Below are 25,608 nucleotides of genomic sequence, written 5' to 3' on the forward strand. Positions count from 1 at the left end.
GGGCCTTGCTGGGGTCACCATGGTGATGGACAGGTTACAGGATGTAGGAAGGCGTGAGGAGGAGAATGGGATGAGCAGCACCCGCTCCACCCTGCTTCCTCTGCCCAGGCACCCCCTGCCTTCCACACCCACCCCCTCCACAGACGGTGTCCTTTCAAATCTGACAACTGCTTGTTCTCCAGACCCTCCTGTTAGTGAACCTTAGTTCCTGGGATGGACAAAAGCCATGTGTGGGCCTGGAGGTCAGGTGGGCAGGGCCCCAGTGGGGCTTCTGAAAGCTCTTCCTCCATAAAAAGTTTAAATTATGCTTTACAACTGCATTGATATAAAGATGAATATATTAATATATACTAAGACATTTTCTTTGACCTAAAAGTTCATTTATCTTTTCTGGCGTTAAGACATTTTCTGGGAATTCCCTAGCGGTCCAGTGGTCAGGACTCTGTGCCTCCAATGCAGGGGGCATGGGTTTGATCCCTGATTGGGGAACTAAGATACCACAAGCCGCGTGGTGCAGCCAAAAAATACATATTTTTTCCCTGGGCTTCTAAGGTGGCAGAAAAATGACCCCCAAAGATGTCCAGGTCCTTGTCCCTGGAACTGTGCTGTTAGGTGACGTGGTGGAGGGGAATCAGGGCTGCAGGTGGGATTAAGGTTGCTCATCTGACTTTAAAACATTATCCTGGGTCATCTGGGTGGCCCAAGGTCATCACAAGGGTCTTTTCAGTCCTGGCTTTGAAGGTGGGAGGGGCCATGAGCCAAGGGGCGGGGCAGTTAGAAGCTGAAAAAGGAGGGAGAACGTTCTCCCCTAGAGCCCCCAGAAAGGAAGGCACCCTGATGACCCTTGAACTAGCCCATTGAGACGTTATGGGCTTCTGATCTCCAGACCTGTAGATGTTAAATGTGTGTGAGTTTGTGGCCATTGGAAGCTAACCGTCCCTAAAAGTGTCGTGGGCCCTGGGCAGTGTGGGCTCGCATCCCTGTTCTGCTGCTAACCGTCTGTTGACTGCGCAAGTTGCCTAATTTCTGGACACCGCCCCATCTACACAGCCACCACAGGTAGAGACCTGCCGCAATGGCCGGGATGCAGGCCGCAGGTGCACTCGCCTGGCGAGTGGGGCCACCGGCGCGCGCAGCGGGCCGCCAGGGGGCAGCAGAAGCCGACCCCGCCTGCCTGGGCCCGACTGCGCCTGCGCGGCGCCCGCGGCGGCCGGACGGGAAGTGGGCGGGGCCGGCTAGGAGCTGCTAGAGGGCGCCGGGCGGCCGAGTGGCAGGTGAGGACCGTGGGGACCCGGGGTGCCGCGGGGCGCGGGTGGTGGGCTGACGGCGCCGGGGGAGGCTCCGACGGCGGCGCCAGGGGTGCAGGGGCGGGTTGGGGAGCTGGGGAGGCCGAGATGGGGAGCCGCGAGGGGCTGGGAGCCGAGTGGGGGCTGCAGAGCGGGGGCGGCAGCCGGGACCCGGGGAGCCCGGGGCGGGCCTGGGGGCTGCGTGCCCAGGGTGCAGCGGTGGGGTTTGGGCCCGCGGGGGTGTGGCCGAGCCGGGGGGCCGAGGGCCGTGAAGCAGGGTGGGGTGCTGAGGGTTGACGCGCCCCCATTGCTTGGAGTTCCTCCTTCCCTTCCGCCCCAACGGGAGCATCTGGTCGGGCCCCTGCCCAGACCCTTACCCCAGAAGTCCCCGCACCTTTGCCGGACTGCAGCTCTGCCGCAGCGCCGCCACCCCTGGCCTGCCCCCACCCGGCCCTCCCCCAAGCGTATTTAAGGTGTTTTAGTTAAAGCCAGTGCTTGGGCTACAGCAGCTTTAGCGAGACGCGTATGAGATTGAACCTCCGGTAGGGAGGCCATGGCTCCAGCAGTGCAGCTGTGTGACTTCAGGCAAGCCCCTTAGCCTCTCTGTGCAACAGGGAGATATGGCAGCTGATTGTAGGGATTTTAGTGCAGGGCTTAACATAGTGGGGCCTAGTCAGTGGTGATGGACTCCTCCCCGCAGCCTTCCACTCAGCTGGACACATGTCTTGAGTGACACGTCCTGAGTGACATATCCTAATGACATTCCCTGGCGCGAGTTCTGTGGGTGAGTTGTGCTCCCACCATGGGAGATAGAACATGAAGCTCACTGCTGGCTTTTGTGCCATATCCGGCCTATTGTCACAGCTCACTCTTCCTCCTGCAACTGAGCTCTAAGTGACAAAGGCGTGGGAAGACCCCACCTGATTCCGGCTTTGCCATTTCCTGCCTGTGTGGCCTCAGGTTGCTGACCTTCCCTGAGTCTGTTTCTTTATTGCAACCTGGCTGAGTCCAACAGCATGTACTCAGCATAGTTGTGAGAGGTAAACAGGATGCAGACCACTCTGCAAACCTCCACACGTTCATTCCTAGAATTCCTTTGCGATATGGCCTGAAGCCAGCCCTGTCCTTAGGACCTGTTTGCTGCCCACCACCTTTAGCAGACTGTCTTAGCTTCCTCTTTCAAGGGGCCAGGCCTCAGGCTGCACCTCCCAGCCCACACCATCCACAGGGGGGTGTTGGGAGGAGGCCAACATCTTCCCTCTGCCCACACGTGCCAGCAGCTGTGCACAAAGGGGCCTTGCACGGAGGGCCGTGGTACAGCCGAGAGACCGGGTGTGGGAGTACAGCTTATAATATTGTGAGAAGTCAAGCCTGTAAAAAGTGGCATTTGCACGACAATGTGAACGTGCTTAATGCAGCAGAACTGTACACTTAAAAGGGTAGAATGATAAATTGTATGTTATGTATAGTTTACCATAAGTGTTTTAAAAAGAAAAAAAATACATATGTGGGAAAAGATCTGGAAGGGTTTCTGCCATACTCTTCCCAGTGTTTGTTTATGAATGAAGGAATAAGGCTCTCTACTTGCAGAAAAACGTTTAACTGTGAATAGATATTTTTGTAACAGTGATGCAGTTTCCCTTCCTAAAGATTGCTGTTTCTCTCTTCACTCCTGTTCTGAAATCAAACAGGACTTGACAAGTATCTTGTCCATACCGCCGAGAAAAACACAGTTGTACAAACACACATTGGTTGAGCTTCGAAGTCAAAACAGTTAAACTGGAGGATAATAAATATTTTAAATGGAAAAAAAAAATGGGCTTTTACAAGTCAGATGCAAGCAGAAGTACTATAGAGCCGTGAAGACGGCTGTGCCCCAGGTGTGGGGATTTCAGCAGAGGCAGGGCCGGAGCTCTCAGGGCTGCACCTGGGCGATGGGCACAGAAATGAAAGAGGGGCCTGGGAGCGGCCAGCCCCAGGGTCGGCGGCCCATGAGGGGTGGGCAGGGTTCCGTCCAGTTAGCAGCCGGGCTCCGCAGTCCCACCTTGGCCTGACTGGGACCCTGGCTGGGTAACTTGGCCCTTTCGCTGACGCCCTGCCTGAAAGGTGAGGGTAATAACACGGGGTATTGGGGGGGGTGGTGTAAGAAGAGGTGGCAAGGGAAGTGCGCTCAGAGGGTGGCGGCCCTGCAGTCCCCTGGCGGGTATTAGCTGCAGCACCGTTATTCCTGCTGATGAGCAGTGCAGAGGGGCGTCGTTCCAGGAGCTGGAGGACCTGGCCTCGGGCCACATTTGGCCAGACCGGTGGAGCAGGTGGCAGTGGGGGCTGGCGGCCCAGTGTCCCTCCCACGGCCCCCCCCAAGGTCCTCATGCAGGAGTCTCCCCCGCATCCCCGCCGCAGCCTCTCACCAGCTCCCTGGTCAGGACCCCCACACCAGGCCCAGCTCCGCCGCATCCCCCCATCCCACTGCCTGCCTGCTGGCCTCCGTCCTTCCTGACCAGCTCCTCAGTTGGTCCTTGGAGAGCTCAGGGCTATGGTCCTGCCCTTGCCCCTCCTAACCCTCCCAGGGCTGCCTCTGGGCCCCTTTGGGCAGAAATTTCTCCCTCCTGCCGTCATCTCGGGCCCCAGGCTCATATCAGCTGGGGTAGGTCACAGATCCAGGAGCTGGTTGAGAAGAAGATGGCAAGGAAGGAAGTTACTCTTGTCCCTTACCTCAGCTGGCCCCAGAGAAGAAAAGCCATGTCCCGGCTCATTTCCTGGCCCTTTGTTCTGCCAGGCTATGCGAAAACAAGCCTGGTAGGTCCTTGTGATGCCCACCTGTCCAGCAAAGGCGGGGCTGGGCCAGGCCATGAGAGTAGCAGCCCGCACCCCTCAGGTGCAGTCATGCCTGGGCATGGGGCAGTGGGCACAGGGGCACAGCGGAGACCAGGCCTTGATGCTGCAGAGGGGAGGGGTTCCCAACCCCCAGAGAAACAGACTCACAGGACGGGGGTCCAGGCCCAAGGAACAGCATCCCAAGGCTGGGAGGCAAGAAGGAGGCCCCTGCATCCCAAAAAAACCCCACCACCATCAGCGAGGTCGAAGGTGAAGGGCCTGAAGGGCCTGAATTCGGTGCTTTACTTTCGGCTGTGGGCCCTCCCATGCGCCCTGTGAAGTCAGTGAGCACCATTTGACCCCAATCACGTATCTAATGAGCGTGCTTTGGGCCACCAGCGATATCAGGGCCTCGAGTATTTGTTTGGACTCAATTGCAGGGGAGCTGGGGCCAGTGTTGCCTGGGGCAGCTCTGCATCACTCACATTTCTCTCCTCTATGCAACAGGCCAGAGCATTTCACAGGCAGAAGAGGCAGCTTGGCCTCTTTCCCTGCCCAAGGGTGTCCGAGCTTCCTGGGAAGTTCACGCCACCTTCCTGTTGTTTATCGTTGGCTCAGGCCGGCCTGGCTGCCTCCTCCCCGCCCTTACCACCCCCACGGCGCCCGGCCCGGCCCCCCATCTCACAGTCTCAAACCCTCGTGTTTATAACGCGGTGTCTGGCTTGCTCTCACGTGATTGTTCTTTCTCTTATGTCCTTCATTTGTTTCCCTGTTTGTTTTTTGCGGCCTGGAGCTGTGTTGTGGCACTCACTTGTGAGCAGACAGGAGGGATGGCCATGAGTGGGAGCCTGTCCCCAGAACCTTCCATCACAAGCGCCCCAGTTTCTGTGTTATTCATGTGTGTCTACTTCAAGAAATTAACTTCCAATTCTCCTCTCTGACAGATGAGAGAGGTTTTGTGTTTCTTTCTTTGGCTGTGCCACATGGCTTGTGGGATCTTAGTTCCCCAACCAGGGATCGAACCCAGGCCCCAGCAGTGAAAGCGCCGACTCCTAACCACTGGACCTCCAGGGAATTCCCTCTTTCTTAATTTACCTCCCTTTACGCTTCACTCTTTGCCCTCCAGACCCTCCACTGATGACACATCTTGCTTCCCCTTCCCCTTCGCCCCCGTGCCTGCTTGTCTGCTGTGTCCTGTCTCTGTTCTTCCAGGAGACTTGTGCTGAGTTAGGAGCTCTGATCCTTAGTGGGCAGTGAGCCCCCTGTATCCCCCATCCTCCAGCCCATTTGAAGCCCAGGACAGTCGGGGCGTTTGTGGACGTGGACAAACCTTTTAAGCCTCAGGAGGCCTGGGACTCCTCCTGAGAGGACTTATAAGGCTTGACCATGTCCCAAAGGCCCTGACTCTCCTGGGTTAACCCTCTGCTTCCCTCCTGCCCACACGCCCTCTGTACGATGACCCTGCCACCGTGCCGTCAGGTAGCCCTGCCCCCCTCTGGGCATGACTTCCAGGCTCCCAGGCCCAGTGGCATCACCTCCTCACCTCCCTGCTGCCCAGGTCCGGGGTCAGGTGGAACCCCTGCTCTGGCCGTATCCACCTGCCTCCATGGCCTGGCCCTGGGTCCCTCTCCTGCCTGCCTCTGGCCACACCGGCCGTCCTCTGACAGGAACATGCCTTCCTCCTCCTTCAGGACATCCCTCTGCCCCGGGCTCTGTCTCCTGAAGCCACTTCTCTGGGCTCCCCCGCACCCACCAGTCCCCTCTCAGGGTTGTCCCTCCCACGTGGGCCCCGGAACTGTGTGTGAGGCCCAGTGGCCCTGCTCTTCTGCCTGGAGCCCCGGGCTTGGTGCCGCCCCTGCCCCTCAATGCTTCAAGGGGAAGCAGAGAAAGTGAGGCACTCAGCGCTGTAGGGCGAGGGTGCGCTTACCCACAGCTCAGGGCGCCGATCGACTGTATTCTTGCCAACCCTCACGTCTTTCCCCAGAATGAAGACCAACGACCCAGCAGCAGCCCCCCGGGATGCTCTGGGCATGGCCTCAGAAACCCCACAGCACAATAGCCAGAAGGCAGAGGAGAACCCCAGCTTCCTGGACGTGCTCCTCCGCGACTTCCCAGCCCCGCTGGGCCCGGAGAGCCCTTTGCCGTGGAAGGTCCCAGGGACGATGCTGAGCCAGGAGGAGGTGGAAGGCGAGCTGGCTGAGCTGGCCATGGGCTTCCTGAGCAGCAGGTGAGCGGTGTGGGTGCCGGGACAGGGGCCCAGGATGGAAGGGGGAGGGGAGCACAGGGCACGACCCTGACCCTGGCTGCCTTCACCCCCTGCCTTCCACTCCTGCTGACTTCGGTCTGCGCAGAACTCCCCTGCCAGCCCCGTGGGTTTCCCAGGGCTGCCACCGCCAAGCGCCACAGACCAGGCAGCTTAGAGCAATAGAAGTGCCCCGTCTCATTGTCCTGGGGGCTGGAAGTCAGGGCCGCTCCAGGCCTTCCTCTTAGCTTCTGGTGTCGCCTGGTCCTGAGTGTGCCCTGGCCTGTAGACACATCACCCCAGACTGGCTGTTGTTGTCACCAGGCGTCCTCCTTGTCTGTCTGTGTTTCTCGTCTTCTTGTAAGGACACTAGTCCTTTTGGATTAGGGACCCTGCTCCTGTGTGACCTCATCTTATACCTGCCAAGACCCTAATCCCAAACAAGGTCATGTCCTGAGCCACTGGGTTAGGACTTCAGCGGACCTTTCTGGGAGACACAGTTCAACCCCTGATGGGTGCTAGCGGTAGGTCCCATTTCTATCCTGTCTCGCAGTCAGGGAGGCAGAGGCTAAGAGACTGGCCTGAGGCCTGGCAGTCCCCTGGCCACCAAGACCTGAGAGGTGGTGGCACTGTCCCCGTTTCACAGGCCGTGAAGACAAGGTTCAGAGAGGGACACGACCAGCTTGGCAGGTGTCGGGGGAGCCGTGCGCCACCAGCAGCCACAAGGGAGGCTCGTGGGTGAGGGCTGGTGGGTCACTCGGCCCCTGTGAACCTCGTCCCTCCCCAGGGGCCGCACCCACCAGCCCTAGTCACTGGGTTACCCCTTGTGCTGGGACACGCCCCGGCCTCTGTGGTGGTGTTCCGTGTCCCCGAGTGCTCTTTCTTTGTGGCAGGTCAGCCCCACCCTCTCGCACCCCCGGGGCACCTGCTTGGTGGGACCCGAGGCCCCGTAACAGTCAGCAATGGGAACGTAAAGGCTGCGGGCCCACTCCAGGGCCGCGTCCGTGGAGCTCGGGGGAAATGCCGGTGACCTGTCCCTCGGTGTGGTGTGTGCAGAGGGCGATGCGGGCTGCTTTGTTTTGCTTCGGGAAAATATTTCAGAGGCAGGTGGCATAAAGCAGATCAGTGGAGCCGAGCGGGCCTGGGGCCTGACGAGGCCACGTTGGAGGTCTGGGTGCTGGATATGGGAGAGACGAGGGGCTGGGAACGCAGAGGAGGGAGGGCCTGGCGCCCACCAGGCACCACAGTGGCACTTGGGGGACAGAAGGAACATTGAGGGGCCCTGAATCCCCAGCAGCCACTGGGCAGGGCTGGTGCCCCTGCCAGGCATGAGGAGGGCGAGAGGACCTTCTTGCAGGCAGGGCCTTGGGGGGTGAGTTTAGTTATGGGGAAGGGCGAGTGCCTCAAGTTTCCCCCTCAAATAGGGGGAAACTCTCAAGGTAGAGCGGGGCCCCTCAAGGCTGAGCAGTGGGCGAGGCTGGGGGGTGGGGAGAGTGCCAGGCCCTGAGCACAGGGGGTGACTGAGCTCCCATTAATTAGCAGATAACATAGCAGGCCTGAGACCATCGGTGGTCGGCAAGAGGCCAGGGTTCACAGCCCCAGAGCCTGAGGCTGACAGGGGTGGTGCAGGTGGGCTCCCATGGCCCCTGTAGGCCCCCCATGAATCCACCTTGAAGGATTTTTTTTTTTCTTCTGGTTCCACCGCACGGCTTGCGGGATCTTAGTTCCCTGACCAGGAATCGAACCTGGGCCCTCGACAGTGCAAGCACAGTCTTAACCAGCCAGGGAATTCCCAACCTTGAAGGATGTTAAAACGTGGTATTTTAAAGTCTCATATTTTCCAGCCATTTTAATGGATTTATTTTTGTCACAGTATTTCTTTACTGTGTAGACACATGTCACACGTGTCACACGTCTACACACGTCTGGCAGTCAGGGCCCCTACCCGCATGTCCCAGCAGCTTGTGTGCAGGTTCTTGGCTATCCAGGCCCGAATGTGTTGGTCCGCGGGGTTTTTCGGGTTGTAAATGGAATCCTGCGTGAGACTGTCCAGAAGTCAGATCACGAGGTTGGGGCTGCGGTGATTTACCTCCAATCCTCCCCTTGTGGTCAGCGGTCACCTCTCAGGTCCCTAAGTGGCGCGTCCCTGACACTGTAGCCACGGATGTGCGTTTTCATTTCTGCTTCTAGACTGGAGGCTCCTTGGAAACCCCAAAGTGGCCAGATAAGAGCAGTTCTTATTTCTTGGGTACCTAGTCCTGGTTTCCGAGGCATCGCTGGCATCTTTAAGGGCCTCGGGGCGCCGGGCATCACCCCTGGATGAGACGGGAGGGCGGCCAGGAAGCCAGGCTGGGGCCCACATCCAGGCATTGTCCGCTCCCCATGGCCGGAAGCCACCTCCCTGCCCCCAGCGCCGGGAGCAGAGGTGCACTTCTCCCCGCCCTGAAAAAGGAAATCCCAGAGGCTGGCAGGAAATCCCCACACGGCAGAGGAACGCACTTCTCATGACTTGGCTGGTTGTTTTTTTGTTTTTTTTTTAATTAATTAATTAATTTTTATTTTTGGCTGTTTTGGGTCTTTGTTGCTGCGCGCGGGCTTTCTCTAGTTCCGGCAAGCAGGGGCTACTCTTCATTGCGGTGCTGGGGCTTCTCATTGTGGTTGCTTCTCTTGTTGCGGAGCATGGGCTCTAGGCGCGCGGGCTTCAGTAGTTGTGGCACGTGGGCTCAGTAGTTGTGGCTCGCAGGCTCTAGAGCACAGGCTCAGTAGTTGTGGCGCATGGGCTTAGTTGCTCTGTGGCATGTGGGATCTTCCCGGACCAGGGCTTGAACCCGTGTCCCCTGCATTGGCAGGTGGATTCTTAACCACTGCACCACCAGAGAAGTCCATGGCTGGTTGTTTTTTAAAGGCAGGTCCGGAGGCTGCTCCCCTGAGTCACTATCTCATTTTAAAAAATGACAGATTCATCCCAGTAGATCCCTAAGGCCATCTGTAGACACACACCAGGGACGCCCAGAGGGATGTGCCCACCCACCCAGCCCAGCCTTCAGGAACAGGCCAGGATGCAGGATGAGTCCTAGAGGCTGCAGGGACAGCTGGGGGATGGAGCCACCCCTTATACTCGGGGAGCCAGGGGCCTTCGTGGCTGGAGCGGGTCCCCGAGGCTGGGGGCTAGGCGGGCAGGCCCTGGAGCCTGTGGAAAGAATTTCCTATAATGCTTCCCACTGGCCTCGGTGTCTCCACCCCCCGACCTCCCGGAGCTGCCTAGTGTCCCTCTTGTCCCGTACTGGAGGCTTCCCATCCCCCTTGTTTGCTTTCCCACTCCTGCCTGCGCTGACCCTCAGCTCTGCTCTGCACAGCCTGTCTGACCTTGGAAGCAGCCATCGAGGTCTTGCTTCCCAGACTCGGCCCCAGGTGGCACCCCTGGGGTCACCCCACTTCTCCAGCTGTTCCGGCCGCTCTCTGCCCCACCCCTTTCATCCACCGAGACCACGTGCCCACTGGCCACAGGCCTCTTGACCTCAGTGGAACCTGAGACTCACTGCGGACCCGCCCGGTTCCCTGCCCAATGCCTGCTCTGTCCCCTCCCATCCACTGCCAGGCCCACCCTCCAAGATGAGGCCAGGAGGTCTAAAAAAGCCCAATTGCAAGATGGGAATAAAGATGCAGACTTACTAGCGAATGGAGTTGAGGACACAGGGAGGGAGAAGGGTAAGCTGGGACAAAGTGAGAGAGTGGCATGGACATATATACACTACCAAATGTAAAATAGATAGCCAGTGAGAAGCAGCCACATAGCACAGGGAGATCAGGTCGGTGCTTTGTGACCACCTAGAGGGGTGGGATAGGGAGGGTGGGAGGGAGGGAGACGCAAGAGGGAAGAGATATGGGGATATATGTATATGTATAGCTGATTCGCTTTGTTATAAAGCAGAAGCTGACACACCATTGTAAAGCAATTATATTCCAATAAAGATGTTAAAAAAAATGCAGTGTATGCAAAGTGCAGTAAAGCAAAGCACAATAATCAAAGTGCAAAAAAAATAAAAATAAAAAAATAAAATAAAAATTAAAAAGCCCAATTGGATCATATCATGTCTCTCTTCAAGCCACACCAAGGTCATGCTGCCTCCCCAGGTTCCCCTTCACCAGCTGTCCCAACAGCCTGCCTTGCCCAGGGACCCCCTGGGCTGCACACAGCCTGATCTTCCAGACACTGCCCATGGGTCCCACGCTCCCTGGATTCCTTTCCTGGGGCGTACGTGACAAAGCACCACTGGGCTGGGCAGCTTAAACAACAGAACCGTATTGTCTTAGGATTCTGGAGGCTGGAGGTCCCAGAGCAGGATGTCGGCTGGGCTGGTCCCTCTGGCGGTTGCTGGAGGTCCTCGGCTATAGGCTCAGTCTTCACCTTCACAGGGCATCTCCCTGTGGGTCTCTGTCTGAATTTCCCCTTTTGATAAGGACACCAGCATTACTGCATTAGGGGCCCAGCCTACTCCAGTGGGACCTCATTTTAACTCATTGTATCTGCAGCGACCCCGTTTCCAAGTAAGGTCACATTCTGAAGCACTGGGGGTTAGAACTGTAACATACACATTTTGGGAGACACAGTTCAGCTTATAGGACTCCCCAACCCCCAAGGGTCCCCAGCTGGTATTGGGGACCAGGAGCTGGTATAAGGCTGGACGTCGGGCAGTTTGGCCTGGCCACTGAGGCCAACAGAGGCAGCTCGCACGTCTGTGACTCCCCCTCCCCACCAGCCCCAGTGAGGGCCCCATAAATGGTACTGCGTGGATGGCCATCCAGCTGCACGAGGACCAGAGGCCGAGCTGCCTGTCGTGGGTGCACGTGGAGTGTGAGCGGTCACTGCTACCTCTGGAAGGGCCTCCAGGAGCAGAAAGGGGCTGGGGGTCTCTGCCTGGAGTGTGGGGCAGGCTCTGGGGTGCTGGATCCTGCTGAGGAGCCAGCCCCTCACTCCGGGTTCGTGCCCCCAGGAGCGCTCCGCCGCCACTTGCTGCCTGCCTGGCCCACGAGGCAGTTTCCCAGCTGCTGCAGACGGACCTTTCTGAGTTCAGGAAGTTGCCGGAGCAGGAGGAGGAGGAGGCCCCTGTGACCCGTGAGTTCTCCCTCTTGGGGCCCTGGGCTTATTGGGCAACACTCTCCAGCCAGATGGGGGCCAGGCTGCAGGGGAGCGTCAGGGCTCACGTGGCCCCCCTTTCCTTTCCCGTTTTGCTGGCAGACAGGGAGGTTGTGGGCAGCGCCGGGCTCATGTGCTCACGACAGGGTGGCAGAGCCCAGATGCGGGGAGAGACCTCCCCAGCATGGAGCCAGCGGCGTGAGCGCCGCAGCCCGGGAGACAAACAGCCCTGTCCCGGGTCACACAGGAGGAGCCCGAGGTGCCAACGGGCCTCACCCACACGCTCTTCCACTTCAGCGGGTGACAAGTGGGTGGTGATACGGGAGCCGGTCCTGGGGTCCAGTGGTAGAAAACCCAGAGCTCGGGCCGTGTCTCAGCTGATCCAGGTTGGGACCCTTGTCAGGTGGAGACTCCAGGGTCCCTGAGAGCCTGGGGAGGCGCCACAGAGGCCTGTGTCCTGCTCCTGGAACAGCGGTCAGCGGCCAGAGGAGCCCAGGATGGGAATGAGCCTGGAATCAGGCAGGGCCCTTGTTTTGCAGGCCTTTCTGTCCCTTTCCTAGTAGTTCCTTCCAACTGTATTCCATCCAAAAGTCGGTTCACGTTGGACCAGAACTGCAGAGAGTGAGGGCCTGTGGGCCAGGCCCTGGCAGAGTGTTGGGTGAGCCCCTCCTGAGCAGGGTCTCAGTTCCTCCACACTGCTGGAGAAGGTGCGGGGCTGTGGGCCTGTCGGGATGCAGAGAAGCAGGGTGGGTCCTGGGGTCCAGCCCTGGGTGGGGGGTGGCGGGGGCAGCCGGAGCCTCAGCAGATTTCCCCTCCTTTGCCATTTCCTATTGGACTGTGTTGCTTTATTATTGTTTGTTTTTTAATTGAGACATAACTGACTTGTAACTGTGTAATTTAAGTGCACAATGTGTCCAGTCGGTCCATTTATGCATTGCAGATGGTTACCTGACACCTCCACCACTCACGTAATTACTATCCAGTTATGTCCCTTTAAACTCAGCATTAATGCCACATGGAGGGCAGAGCCAGGAGGGGGGGACACACGTGGCCTCGCCCCCCACCCTGTTCCTTGGCTCCCCGCCCGGCTGCATTCCAGCCCAGCCCAGCCCAGCTCCGAATTCCTGCCCTGAGGCTGTGCGGGTGACAGACCGCCTTTGTCCTCTGCAGAGCCTGCTGCCCGCGCGCGCGCGGCCCACAAAGGGGCGCCCCGCCAGCCCCGCCCACGTCCAGCGGGAAGTCAGCGCCACCTGCTGGCGGGAAGGAACTGCGCGGCTGACACCCTAGAGCCAGGCCTGGGGGCTCTGCGGGCTGGGGAAGGGGAAGGACATCTCGGCCGGCCCTGCCCTCCAAGCAGGCCTGGGCCCGCCGCCCTCAACGGTTCACCCCTGTCATGGGAGTAGAACACAGTCAAATCAGTCTCTCGAAGCCATTCTTGCAAAACTGGCATCACTCGGGTGTTATAATAATCACTGCCCTGGGACTTATAATAATCACTGTCCTGGTGGTCCAGTGGTAAAGAATCTGCCTTCCAATGTAGGGGACACAGGTTCGATCCCTGGTCGGGGAACTAAGATCCCACATGCCGCGGGGCAACTAAGCCCGAGCGCCACAACTACTGAGCTCATGCGCCTCAGTGAGAGAACCCACACGCCCTGGAGCCCACGCACCACAACTGGAGAGAAAACCTACATGCCACAACTAGAGAGAAGCCTGCGCACCGCAACAAAAGATCCCGCATGCCGCAACTAAGACCCAACACAGATAAAAATTAATTTTTTTAAAAAAAGAATCAACTCCTGAGGGCGGAGGTGTGACTGAGACCTCTGTGTGGCCGGGCAGGTGGAGCCTCCAACAACCCCGCCCTGCCCCAGCGAGCAGTTCCCTTGAGCGGCCTGGGGAGTCTGTGGGCCGAGGTCCTCCTTCCTGCCCTCGAGGGGAGGGGATTAGGCCCCATTCTCGAAGGGAGAAGTAGCAAAGCATTTATGGACGAATTTTAAAACCAGCTCCTGGTTGTAGTGGAATATGGGAAAAGCACAAAAAAGTGTCCTTAAGGAAAAGCCTCAGCCACAGACCCAGCCCTGCGGATGCCCACTGCTGACCTTATGGGGTTTATGCCTTTCCCGCCTCTTCTGGGCCCAAGCGGGTCGAAGGCTTTTCACGTTCTCATGATCAAACCATATGTGTAATTTCCTCTCTTTCTTTTTTTTTCACATTGTTTCTTTAAACTTTTTTTTTTTTTAATAAATTTATTTATTTATTTATTTATTTTTGGCTGTGTTGGGTCTTCGTTTCTGTGCAAGGGCTTTCTCCAGTTGCGGCAAACGGGGGCCACTCTTCATCGTGGTGCGCGGGCCTCTCACTGTCGCGGCCTCTCCCGTTGCGGAGCACAGGCTCCAGACACGCAGGCTCAGTAGTTGTGGCTCACGGGCCTAGCCGCTCTGTGGCATGTGGGATCTTCCCGGACCGGGGCACAAACCCGTGTCCCCTGCATTGGCAGGCGGATTCCTAACCACTGTGCCACCAGGGAAGCCCCACATTTTTTCTTAATATCAATTTTTTTTAATGTCGTGACATGAGCATCTCATATGCTTGCAAAGTCTATTTCTGTTTCACCCTTTAACTTTTTAAAATTAAACTCAGGTAACCGTAGCCTCGCGTGCGGTTGTGAGAAATAACAGTGAGGGACCCCCTGCATCTTTATCCTGTTTCCCCCAATGGTAACATCTCGAAAACTAGTGAAATATCACGACTAGGATCATGACGTAATCTCATCCCACAAGGATGTCATGTTACCTTTATGGCTACCCTAATACCCCCTCCCCACCCTAACCCCTGACAGCCACCCATCTCTGTAATCTTGTCGTTTCAAGGATGCGTATAAATGGAATCACACGGGATTGGCTTTTTTCACTGAGCATGGTTCCCTGAGATTCGCCCAGGTCTCTGTGTGTCAGTAGCTCTTTCCTTCCTTCCTGTGAGCACTGTTCGGGGTGCGATGTTTGGGAGTTTATCGTTCATCTGTTAAAGGATGTCTGGGCTGATTCCATCTTTCGGCTGTTGCAGATAACACTTCTGGGACCACCAGGCGCATGTCTCACATGAACTAGTCTCCATTTCTCTGGGATTCGAGCCCCAGGGTGCAATTGCTGGGCCAAATGGCAGTTACGTGTTTAGTTGTGAAAAATAGCAGCTTAATTCATCGCCGGGAGAACAAACCATAATTTACTCTGTTGTTAGACGTATATTATTTCTAATTAATACACAATTATAAATGATTCTGTACTTGTTTTTAAATTATCTTTGCATATCCGGCTCTTTCCTTGGGGTGGGCTCCCATGAGGGGCGTGGCCTCGCCATGTTGGGGGGGGGTTGTTCCTTGTGTGTGTTGCCAAACCAGACACTTCTCATGCTGATGACACAGGCTGTCCGCGCGGTTTCTTAGACTGCTGTGCTCAGGAGGCCCTGGGCGGCGACGGGCTACAGGGGCCACGGGAAGGGCGTGGAGAGTGGGGAGCCCCCAAGGGCCTGCGGTGGCGCTTCCCTAACAGCCCCCTGTCCTGCCCCTCAGTGCTGGACGCTGTGGGCCTGGCGCGGAGCCTCTTTGACCGGCTCTGGGAAGTGTGCAGCCAGTGGCAGAAGCAGGTGCCCGTGGCTGCCCGGGTCCCACAGCGGCAGTGGCTGGTCTCCGTGCACGCCATCCGCAACGCCCGCCGCAGGATGGAGGACCGGCACGTGTGCCTCCCTGCCTTCAACCTGCTCTTTGGCCTATCGGTGAGTGCTCTGCCTGGGCAGGGAGGGCCGGGCGGGAAGGGGGAGGTTGCAAGGTCGGGGGAGGACCCTAGGTGCCGAGCGGGGCTGCCGGCTGGAGCCGAGACAGGAGGGATGACCACGGCTGCCGTCAGGGGGCCAGGTCCCAGCGCTCCTGGGCCTGGGCAGCCCCCAGCCTCTGGCTTTCCCGGCTGACGGGCTAAGGAACGGGAGGCCCCAGCACCACATGCACCTGGACCCCTGCTTGCTGAGCCTGCTCTCCCCACCCACTGGGAGCCACCTGGCACCTCTCCCCTCATCCCATGCTCCCCCCAGCTGGGCCCAGAGCATAAGTTGAGGCTCCCGAGGGTCATCCTCTCCCAGACCCCCCGATGTAGCCTGTCCAGTGGTGGAAAGCGTGCTGTCCTGCCACACCCTGTCCCAGAAGTGCCCATCTCCACCCCCAGACCAGAGTCTCTGGCTAGGTTGCGGCCTCAGTCAGGCCCAGGGCCGGCAGGACTGTGACCCCCACCACGCTCCCCCCCAGGACTCTGTGGACCGTGCCTACTTTGCCGTGTTCGATGGGCACGGAGGGGTGGATGCTGCGAGGTACGCATCTGTGCACGTGCACGCTGTCGCTGCCCACCGACCAGAGCTGCCCACTGACCCCACGGGGGCCCTGCAAGCAGCCTTCCGCTGCACCGATGAGATGTTCCTTTGGAAAGCCAGGCGAGAGGTGAGAACCGCAGTGGGGCCAGAGGGGCCAGGCCTCGCAGAGGGAAGGAAGCCGAAGTGGCTGGTGCTGGCAGAAGGCCCTCGCTCAGCCCTGCTGGCAGTCGTGTCCTTTCACTCGTGCCTGGAAGGGGCCTTGAATAGAAGCAGTGTGAGGCTGCCCCCGCTCCAGCAGAGGGTGTGAGGGCCTTACGGGGAAGGGCAGCTTGTCTTAAAATGCACCCAGGATTTCCTCCTAATCAGGTACATTGGGATGACAGATGCAGAGGCATCTGCCTTGTGGTTCCCAAGAGGAGACGCCACCCCACGCAGGGCCACACGGGGAGCACCAGGGTCAGCCAGGAGGCCGAGAGAGAGGAAAGCGTGGCCCCAAGGCTTCAACGTGACCTCCGTAGGCAGGCACGTCACAAGCTGAGGACCAGATGGTTTGAATAAGCCTGACAGGCTCTGGGCTACGGGGTGGTCCCCAGCCATCCAGGCCAGGGAGATGTTGGCCTGGCAAGGGACCAAGGAGGTGGCTGAGGACATGGGCTCAGACCACCTGGCTTGTGCAGAAAAGGCACACTCCCTGGTGAGACATTTGCTCTCTTTAAGAATTAGCCCTGGGCTTCCCTGGTGGCGCAGTGGTTGGGAGTCTGCCTGCTAATGCAGGGGACACGGGTTCGAGCCCTGGTCTGGGAAGATCCCACATGCCGCGGAGCAGCTGGACCCGTGAGCCACAGCTGCTGAGCCTGCGCGTCTGGAGCCTGTGCCCCGCAACGGGAGGGGCCGCGATAGTGAAAAGGCCCGCGCACCGCAATGAAGAGCGGTCCCCGCACCGCGATGAAGAGTGGCCCCCGCTTGCCGCAACTAGAGAAAGCCCTCGCACGAACCGAAGACCCAAAACACAAAACAAAAATAAATAAATAAATAATAAAGTAGCTATTAAAAAAAAAAAAAAAAATCATCCCCTCGAAAAATAGTCTTTTAAAAAAATAAAAAAAAAAAAAAATAAAAAAATAAAAAAAATAAAAAAATAAAAAAATAAAAAAAAAAAAAAAAAAAAAAAAAAAAAAGAATTAGCCCTGGGAGGAGTACTTTCTTCAGGATTCAGAAGGCCCTTGATTTGTCTAAACATCGTAAAGTACAGAAAACAAAACACAGCACCGATACAGGCAGACCTCTGAGATCTTGCGGATTTGGTTCCAGACCACCTTTGTAACGTGCATATTGGGATAAAGCGAGTCACATGAATGTTTTGGTTTCCCAGTGCAGATAAAAGCTATGTTTACATTGTACCCTCATCTGTAAGCGTGCAGCAGAATTACATCTAAAACAACACACGTACTGTAAAAAACACCTTATTGCTAAAAAATGTTAGCCATCATCTGAGCCTTCGAGTCATGATCTTTTTGCAGTAGGAACATCAAAGATGACTGATCACAGATCACCATGAAAGAGAATAATAATAATGAAAAAGTTTGAAATATCGCAGGAGTTACCAAAATGTGGCACAGAGACAGGAAGTGAGCAAATGCTGTTGGAAAAATGGTGACGATAAACTTGCTCGAGGCAGGGTTGCCACAAACCTTCAATTTGTGAAAAATGCACCATCGTCGAAGGGCAATAATGGGAAGCAGCAACACGTGGTCCACCTGATGCTCCCCACCCCCCAAACACCACCCCCCGGGCAGGTCTCTCTAGGCTGCTGGTGTCGGCAGTTACCGCGATGAGGTGTTTGTTTCTGAAAGAAGAAAGGACGCATCCGGTCCCTCTGACCTTACTGCCCACTGAATCTCACCTCGGAACCTCGGGGGTGCTCCTAGCAGGGTGGATACTAAGATCGTGTCCCTTTCTGAGATGGAGAAACAGGCCCAGAGAGCTCAGGCCTGGCCCCATCGACAAGGCTCAGGAGGAGACGTGGTGGGGGCAGGAGGCACTGTCATCAGATGCTCTGAACACAGACCTCACCAGAATCAACAAGGCTGGATTTGAATCTAAACAGAAAACCTTCCAGGTCTAAGACTGAGGTGGGAGCCCAGCCACCCGGGACCTCAGGGCTGCTGCTCATAGTCAAGAAAGGAGTCTCTGAGGCAGAGGTGTTTAGCTTAGGCTGTATTATTAAAAACACCTTTGCTGACACGTAATTAACATATAAGAGACTCCACTTGTCCAAAGAGTACCGTCTGGTAGGTTTTGGCATGTGTCTATGCCCGTGTGCCCCTCACCATGGTAACATGTATTTATCACCCCCAAAGTTTCTTCTGTCTTTGGTCATCCCCGCCCCCGCCCCACTGCTCCCCAGACACCCACCTGTCTGCTTTCTGACACCGTGAAACAGCAGAGTCTGCTCTGCTGACTTGATGTAAATGCCCCTTTCCTGCTGCGTGGTCCCTGCGTGCATCGGTCTGTTCCTGTTTCCCTCTGAGCGCTGTTCCGGGGTCGGTGTCTGGCCAGCGTGGGGCGTGTGCCTGTGGCGGCCTCGCCATCCTCACCCATGTGCGCCCTCTCCCTGCAGCGGCTGCAGAGCGGCACTACAGGGGTGTGCGCGCTCATCGCCGGGAACACCCTGCATGTGGCCTGGCTCGGGGACTCCCAGGTGGTCCTGGTGCAGCAGGGGCAGGTGGTGAAGCTGATGGAGCCACACAGACCTGAGCGGCAGGTAAGGGGCCCCCGGGCAGGCAGACGGTCAGGGGGACTAGGACGTAAAGGAGCCCTGGACCATCTTCCCAGGAAACTCCTGGTGCTCCTCCAGGGGAGGGCTCCCCGCCTGACTCGAGTGGCTGGGGGTCCCATAACGCTTGGGGCTTTAGCTGGCAGGAATCCCGCGTGAGCCCTTCCTGTCACAGCAACATGGAGCCCAGAGCTGCGGGGGAGAGCTGGGCCCTCTGCCCAGCAGGCGGCTCAGTAAGTGGAGTTAACGGGCAGGGTCCTCTCCTGCACACAGGTGGGGAGTGGTCAGCCACCTGGGCTGTGGGGGAGGAGGTGACGCTGAGTCGGAGCTGGAAGGGACCAGACTTGGGGCTGAGAGCTGCAGGGCATGGACAAGCTGCTGGGAGATGCGGAAATGAGAGGGAAGGAGGCAGAGCTGGATCCCAAGGCAGGTGTGGGCCCGGCAGGCCAGGCCTGGAGTCCAGGAGAGAGCAGGTTAAGCCAGGACCGGCCACTGAGGCACTCACGGCTGCTGCTCCTGGGGCAGGAGGCACTTTGTAAGGAATCTGATGGCTTCTGGAATGATCGGACCAGCGGAGGGCAAGCTGAGGCTTGGGTCACAAAGACGCCACTGTAGTCGCTGGCCAGCTGTGGGGAGGACCTGCCTGTCAAGTCAGGAGGGACAGAGAAGAGGGAGGCCAGGCTTTGGGATGGGGAGCCAGAGAGGCCTTGGGCCTCTAAGAGGGTGGTGATGCCTTTGGTCTGAGGGCCGGGGAGCTCGGGGAGCTTTGGGTCTGAGGGCTGGGATGTTCCCTGGGAGTGCGGGGGCTGGCGGGACACCCCGTGAAGACTGGAGGGGCTGGGGATATGGGCCCGGGGGCCACGCGTGGAGCTGCAGGGTCTGCAGTGGGGAGGGTGTGGCAGGAGACTGGGCGAGTCCCATCAGAGGTAGTGGGGAAGCAGGAGAGCGCAGCCCTGTGGCAGGGAGCATAGGAGGAACGGCCACCTGCCTGGGCAGCGCACAGGTGAGCCACTCAGCCCCTCAGCCCTGGGCGAGTGGGCAGGAGGTGGGGCTGGTGAGAGGAAGCAGTGGGCAGGGAGCCTTGCTGAGCCAAGCCGCTGGGAACCCACCCACCGGCCACCAGCTCTGGGCTTGCCCTTGGGGAAGCTGTTTCGGGCAGGTGGGAAGGATGAGGTGAGAGGGCAGCCGAGGCGGTAGGTGTCCCAGGAGACAGGAGGTGAAGATAGGGGTGCCCCGAGCCCCAGGATGCCCCAGCCTTGTACAGGTGAGGTAGCAGAGGTGGGAGCCACAGGGGAGGGCACGGGGCAATGGGGTTTTGCTCCAGCACAGACGCTGTGTTACCGCCCTTCAGGCAGCAGGCTCACGTCTGGGAAACCTCTCCTTCGGGGGAGTTTATAGGACCGAACGGTTTTTAGGACTCATGGCTAGACCAGGCCTCTGTGCTGTCCTCTTAGGCCTGGAGCACCGTCGTCCTTTGTGGAGCTGGACAGCGCCTGGATGGGGGTAGGGGTGGGGTGAGAAGGACAAGAACGCAGGGGCACAGGGCTCGTCCAGGGCCTGGTTCAGGTTTCATCTAGCCCTGCAGAGTGGCTGCAGGTACACATGCTTGGTCCACTGAGAGAGGCACAGCATCCCCACCTGGACCCCAGGGCTCTGGCTCTTTCTGCTGCCGTGAGCATTTCCTGGACCCCGAAAGGCTGCTCGGGGACTGGCCGTCCGTCTTCGTTGGCACCATCACCTGCTTAGCCATTCCTGCATCTTTGGGATGATTTAGGTTGTTCATCATTCCTCACTGCCTCACTAAGGCTTCCCTTGGGCGTTGATCAAAGCCGCGGCTCCCAGTGCTGCCGTGGAACCAGCTGGTCTCCCCTTGGGCAGCGCGGGCACCCCATCGGCACACGCGGCCTACCCGGCCCACCCTGGCTGTCTCCGCAGGACGAGAAGGACCGCATCGAGGCACTGGGTGGCTTCGTGTCCCACATGGACTGCTGGAGGGTCAACGGGACCCTGGCCGTCTCCAGAGCCATCGGTAAGGAGGTGAGGGGGATGGGAGGGGGCCCCAGGGCCCGGGACTGTGCTCACCGGGCGGTCTGGGAATGCAGCTTCACCTGCTCATCAGTCAGATTGCAAAAGGGCTCTGGTGAATCCAGAGCACAGGTGTAGCCACCTTGGAAACTTGCATCCTGCACAGATAATTGCAGCTTAAGTTATATTCATTAAAACAGTTTCTGAGAAAGATCTAAGAGGAAACCCTTGGCAGTTACTGTATGTGCTAAAGGTAATTTTTAGTAGACAGTCTATAAATGAGGCTCACCCTCCCCTACCCACCTTTCACGCTGATGATTCTTTTTTCTATCGTAAAAAAAAAGTGAGAAAAACGGCACCCCCTCCCCCACCCTGTCTTCTCCTGTGGCTGCCGGGCCTTGGTCTGGGGCTCAGACCTCCCTCCAGGGCTAAGAAATCGCTCCCTTCCTGCTCCCCCACCACACGCTGAGATGTGGCCCCGGCCCCTCCAAGCCTCCTGAAATGTTCTGTGCTTCTTGACACACATGGTGCCTTCCTTACAGCTGGACCCCGGGAGGTGGCCCACGTGGAGGCCAGGAAGGGTCAGGCTCCTTCCAAGGGGACCGGGACTGGAGAGGGGACCACTGGGCAGCTCCGTGTCAGGGAGCAACATGTCTGGCTCGTGCCCTGGGGAGAAGTGGGCCACAGCGGGGGAGGAGGACCAGCGGGAAGCCCTCAGGGGAGGCCTGAGCAGGAGAGAAGCCCAGGGCAGGATCGGGCGAGGCTGTGCCCTGTTCTCTCCTGCGATAGGGGGTTGGGAGAGGGTGCATGGGAGGCAGAGCCAGCATCCCGACTCGGCTGAGGCGCCCGTTGGGTGCGCAGGGAGCGCAGGGACTGGGGAGGGCCAGGGCCACACCCGGACAGCATCCTCAGCCTGTGTCCCCTCTGAAGTGAGGCAGCTCTTGTAGGGGGCTGCCCTTGGCCCTGCTGGGTTCTGACTCTGCCCGCGGGGACACAGGGCAAGTCTGTCGCATCGCCCTGCTCTGTTCCTTTGGAGCACTTGGCACCCTGCGAAGCTACCTTTTCACCCTGTGTTGGAGGCAGGGTGGCCACAGGCAGGCCAGGGCCCGGGGAAGGGACAGCAGCAGGGGCGTGGCCCTCACGATTCTCTCCCGCGCCCAGGGGACGTCTTCCAGAAGCCCTACGTGTCTGGGGAGGCGGACACGGCCTCGCGGGAGCTGACGGGCTCCGAGGACTACCTGCTGCTGGCCTGCGATGGCTTCTTCGACGTGGTCCCCCACCAGGAGGTGGCCGGCCTCGTGCAGAGCCACCTGGTCGGGCAGCAGGGCAGCGGGCTGCGCGTGGCTGAGGAGCTGGTGGCTGCCGCCCGGGAGCGGGGCTCCCACGACAACATCACGGTCATGGTGGTCTTTCTCCGGGACCCCCGAGACCTGCTGGAGCCAGAGACTGACGCTGTGCCAAGAAGCTAGGAGGTCCGGGCCCCCCCACCCCCATGATCCTCCCCCGCGGATGCCTTAGGACACGGCAGGAGGTGGGCAGGCGACACCACCCACGGCCTCTGGCCCTGCTTGCGTCACCCCATCCTGGTGGCTGCCAGGGGCATCGCCTGCTCACAGCAGACGGGGTGACAGTGGGATGGCGGGATGTCCAAAGGAAGCCCAAGAAGGAGACTTCACGGAGGAGAAGGGGCCCAGGAAGTGGACAGGCTCTGGGCCCCATCGGGCAGGGGTGGAACCAGAGGCTACAGGCAGCGGCCACAGCCAAACCAAAGACACTGGGCATGCTCGCAGGGTAGCAGGACTCTGTGTGTGGGACCTTTGGGCAGAACCAGGAGCCGCAGACATTTTCCAGTGCCCTGGGTGTCCAGCAAAGTTTTCCCATCCGCCCCTCACTGCCCATTACTGGGAGGGCTTGTATGGACTGATGTTCCTGGCTGGTCTTGATGCCCAGCAGGTCCTGGCCAAGCCAAGTGGCTTCCCAAGTGGGGAGGGTGGCCTCATGGGGAAGGGGGCCGGCGCCAGGGGTCTGATCTGTGGTGCCCACCAGTGACCTCCCTGGTTCCCGCTCACCCCTCGTGCACCAGGGAGGGAACGCTCAGACAAAGACACGTGTGTCTTGTTTGTGGTTTTTTTTTTCCGGGGAAAAGTCTAATTCAGAAGCAGTATTTCAGGTTTTGTCCTTGTTCTGTCAGTGCCAATAGGACCCGTTGTGTCATATAACTTAAGCAGAGCTCAGCACTTATTTTATTCCTTAGAAAACTTAAGAATTGCTTTTTTTTTTTTTTTTTTTTGAGAAACTTCTTTTGCAGTATTACTGGATTTTTTCCCCTAAATCAGGATTGAAACACACACTTTTCCAGGTGGTGTAAATAAGCCATTCAAGTGCCTTAAACAGCTAGCTTTAGGCAAGGCTGGAACTGCCAGGCCTGTGACTGGTTCCGATAGCACGTTTCAGTTTTTTCAAAAGCAGGATTTGTTTTGTCAAAATGGTATAATTTTGGCCAGAATTCTTCCCGGAAGAGTTTTCTGCCTTTGTGATGCGCCGATGAGAACGTGGGCTGGGCCTCGGGGCTCCAGAGTCGGGGTGACTGTGGCCCTGCCTCTCACGTCTCTGACTGGACCCCAGGCTGAGGGACTGAGCTCTGCCAGTGGGCGGGTCCTTGCTGCTGTTTGGAATGTTCCAGAAGGTCATGTGTGTTGGTAGTTGAACTGGTTTCAACAGGAAACACACCTAAAGGGCTCTGCAAGGCCGAGGCAGCCTGAGGGTCTCCGGCTGTGTTTGGAGGCAGGGGGGATGCCACTGGGAGTCTGTCCTTCTCTGCCTGTGGGTGGCGGCCTCTGCTGCCTTGCTTTGCCTGCAGCCCACCTGCCTGCTGGCTCCCATTGAGTGGGTATAGGGTTGGAAGCGCAGGGCCGGGCAAGGGCTCCAGGCAGAGGTCAGGGCCCAGGGAGAGGGGTACCTGGTGGGAGGACCTGGGCTTCCTGTGGTGGGCAGGCTGCCACAGGCAGAGGCCGGCAGGTCTGGGAAGGTCAGTGGGTGGCTTAGCTGAGGCTTTAGAGGATGTCACTGAGGGGGCGTGGTGCCGGGTCCCTGAGGCTGCAGGGTCCCATGGAGGCGGTCAGAGTCCACCTGCAGTAGCAGGGCCCAGGACAGGCTGTGCAGGGCGCACCCTGATCCCGGCTGCACTGAGGGAGCCTCTGCCCCCCTCACCCAGGGAAGGGAGGGCGGTGAGAGCCCCTCCTAAGGCCAGTCCCCAGGAAGCAGGGGGATGCCACCTGCAGGCTCAGCGTTTCCCCCCCACCCCGTCCCAGCAGGGATGAAGCGGCTGAGACCACGTGCTCAGGGGCTCCTGGTAGAAAGCATCTTTAGCATGGTCACAATTCAGAGAGCAGCTTTGGTGGCCCAGTGACCAGGTGTTGCTCTGGCTAACCTGAATGCCCCGCCTTCTGGGAGCCAGAGGCCCCCTCGTCGGCCCCTCCCAGGACAGGGATCATCCAGCCCTCAGGTTGGGGTGGGGGCCTGAGGGAGCCCTGCCTCGTGCACCGCCTGGGCACAGAGCCATCCTCCCCTCTGGACTGGACACCTTCAGCCTCTGCGAGTCCTGGCCCACTTCCTCTTCGGGTCATAGTCCCAAGAGGGCCACTAGCCAGGGACACTGGTCTGGAAACTTTGGTCGCCTCCTCAAGCCCCAGCTTTGTCACTCGGTCATTATCTTTGTGCGTCCCTGGGCCTCAGTGTCCCCTCTGTACTGAGTCTGTTGCACTGAGTCTGTGCAGCCGCCACTGGAATTCCGGAGGTGCTGGGCAAACTGGGGCATCTTGGGGCGATGCTGCCAGGACTAAGGGCCCCTCCCCCGCCCCAGCAGGGAGGGGTGATTAAGTATTATTAGTATCTATTCTTAACAGTAAGTGGGCTGGGAAAGAATCAAGCTACTGATGCCAGCGCCTTCCTTATATGGAAAACAAAAGCCAGAGCTATTGAGCCCTGCTTTCGCAGGTGGGGCTGCTCCCAGGCAGCAGGGGTGGGGGAGGCCCAGGAGAGGGGCCAGCGCCAGTGCCGAAATCCCAGGGGGAAACGCGGCCTCCCTGACCCAGCCCATCCTCAGCATCCAGGACTAGGAACTGGTGTGTTTCAGGGGGAAGAGCGACGGGGGGCAGGCCTCACAGGAGAAGCACAGGCTGTCTGTCTGGGGTCCTGGGTCACCTAGCGACCCCTGTCCTCCTTGGGCCATCATGTGGCCCCCCCCATTGCCCCTTCCCCTGCAGCTAGAGTTCCACCGTGGACTCAGGTGTCCTGGCCACGTCTGCAGTATTCAGAGGGTGGGGGTACAGCTGCGCTGCTCCTGGGCCTGGCCCCGACCCGAGCCAAATGGAGACCAAGTGGGCCTTTGCAGAATGAGCTATTGGGTTTGATTCTGGCTGCAGCCCCAAGTGGGCAGCCCCGGAGGCCTGCGCTCTTCCCCGAGGCTCCACAGCTTTGCCAAATGCACCTGCGGCCTTGCAGGGTTTATCCGTGCACATCTTGGTGCGCTTCCTGGAAGTGGTGTTCTGTGCGAGGAGGTCTTGTTCCCAGACAGGGTGGCTGTTTCCCCATCCAAGGGACAAGTCCCAGGGGCCTCTGTGCTCGCGTCAATAAACCATAAGCTCTGAACCCCACCCCCGAGTCCCGAGTCTTGCCTTCTTCTCTGGCCTCCTCGCTCCTGGTCCCTGGCGACCAGGGTGTGTTTGGAAGCTGTTGGGGGATCATCTACCAATCTTGCAAAGCGAGCAGATGATTCGGGAGAGCGCTGCCGGCCTGCAGCCCCTCTGGCCCACCAGCCAGCCTGGTTCCCGTCCCTGGGAGCCCGCCAGCACTAGCAGCAGGAAAGCTGTTCACTGCGAGCCTCTTCCAGGGGTGGCAAGAGGGGGGTCAGGGGACTTCCCTGGTGGTCCAGTGGTTAAGAATCCGCCTTCCAACGCAGGGGACATGG

General features: G+C 58.5%; 1 protein-coding gene across 2 annotated transcripts; it reads left to right on the plus strand.

The window, feature by feature from the left end:
• The first annotated feature begins 1,222 nt into the window (after window positions 1-1,222).
• Window positions 1,223-25,294, plus strand: PPM1F (protein phosphatase, Mg2+/Mn2+ dependent 1F). Of its 2 annotated transcripts, XM_059894230.1 has the most exons (8): window positions 1,223-1,274; window positions 6,085-6,327; window positions 11,337-11,458; window positions 15,051-15,253; window positions 15,777-15,965; window positions 18,459-18,602; window positions 20,550-20,643; window positions 21,801-25,294. In XM_059894230.1, the coding sequence occupies exons 2-8, from the start codon at window positions 6,086-6,088 to the stop codon at window positions 22,106-22,108; spliced, it is 1,302 nt and encodes a 433-aa protein (XP_059750213.1). In that variant the 5' UTR covers window positions 1,223-1,274; window position 6,085; the 3' UTR covers window positions 22,109-25,294. The 2 variants fall into 2 exon arrangements, with proteins under 2 accessions (XP_059750213.1, XP_059750214.1); XM_059894231.1 differs by lacking the exon at window positions 15,777-15,965.
• Window positions 25,295-25,608: the final 314 nt, after the last annotated feature.

Source organism: Balaenoptera ricei, chromosome 14 (genome assembly GCF_028023285.1).
Source record: "Balaenoptera ricei isolate mBalRic1 chromosome 14, mBalRic1.hap2, whole genome shotgun sequence".
NCBI lineage: Eukaryota > Metazoa > Chordata > Mammalia > Artiodactyla > Balaenopteridae > Balaenoptera > Balaenoptera ricei.

Coding starts and splice junctions, on each gene's coding strand:
- PPM1F (XM_059894230.1), top strand. CDS start 6,086: ATGAAGACCAACGACCCAGCAGCAGCCCCCCGGGATGCTCTGGGCATG. Junction 15,966..18,458: donor TTTGGAAAGCCAGGCGAGAG/GTGAGAACCGCA, acceptor CTCTCCCTGCAG/CGGCTGCAGAGCGGCACTAC. Junction 20,644..21,800: donor GGCCGTCTCCAGAGCCATCG/GTAAGGAGGTGA, acceptor TCCCGCGCCCAG/GGGACGTCTTCCAGAAGCCC.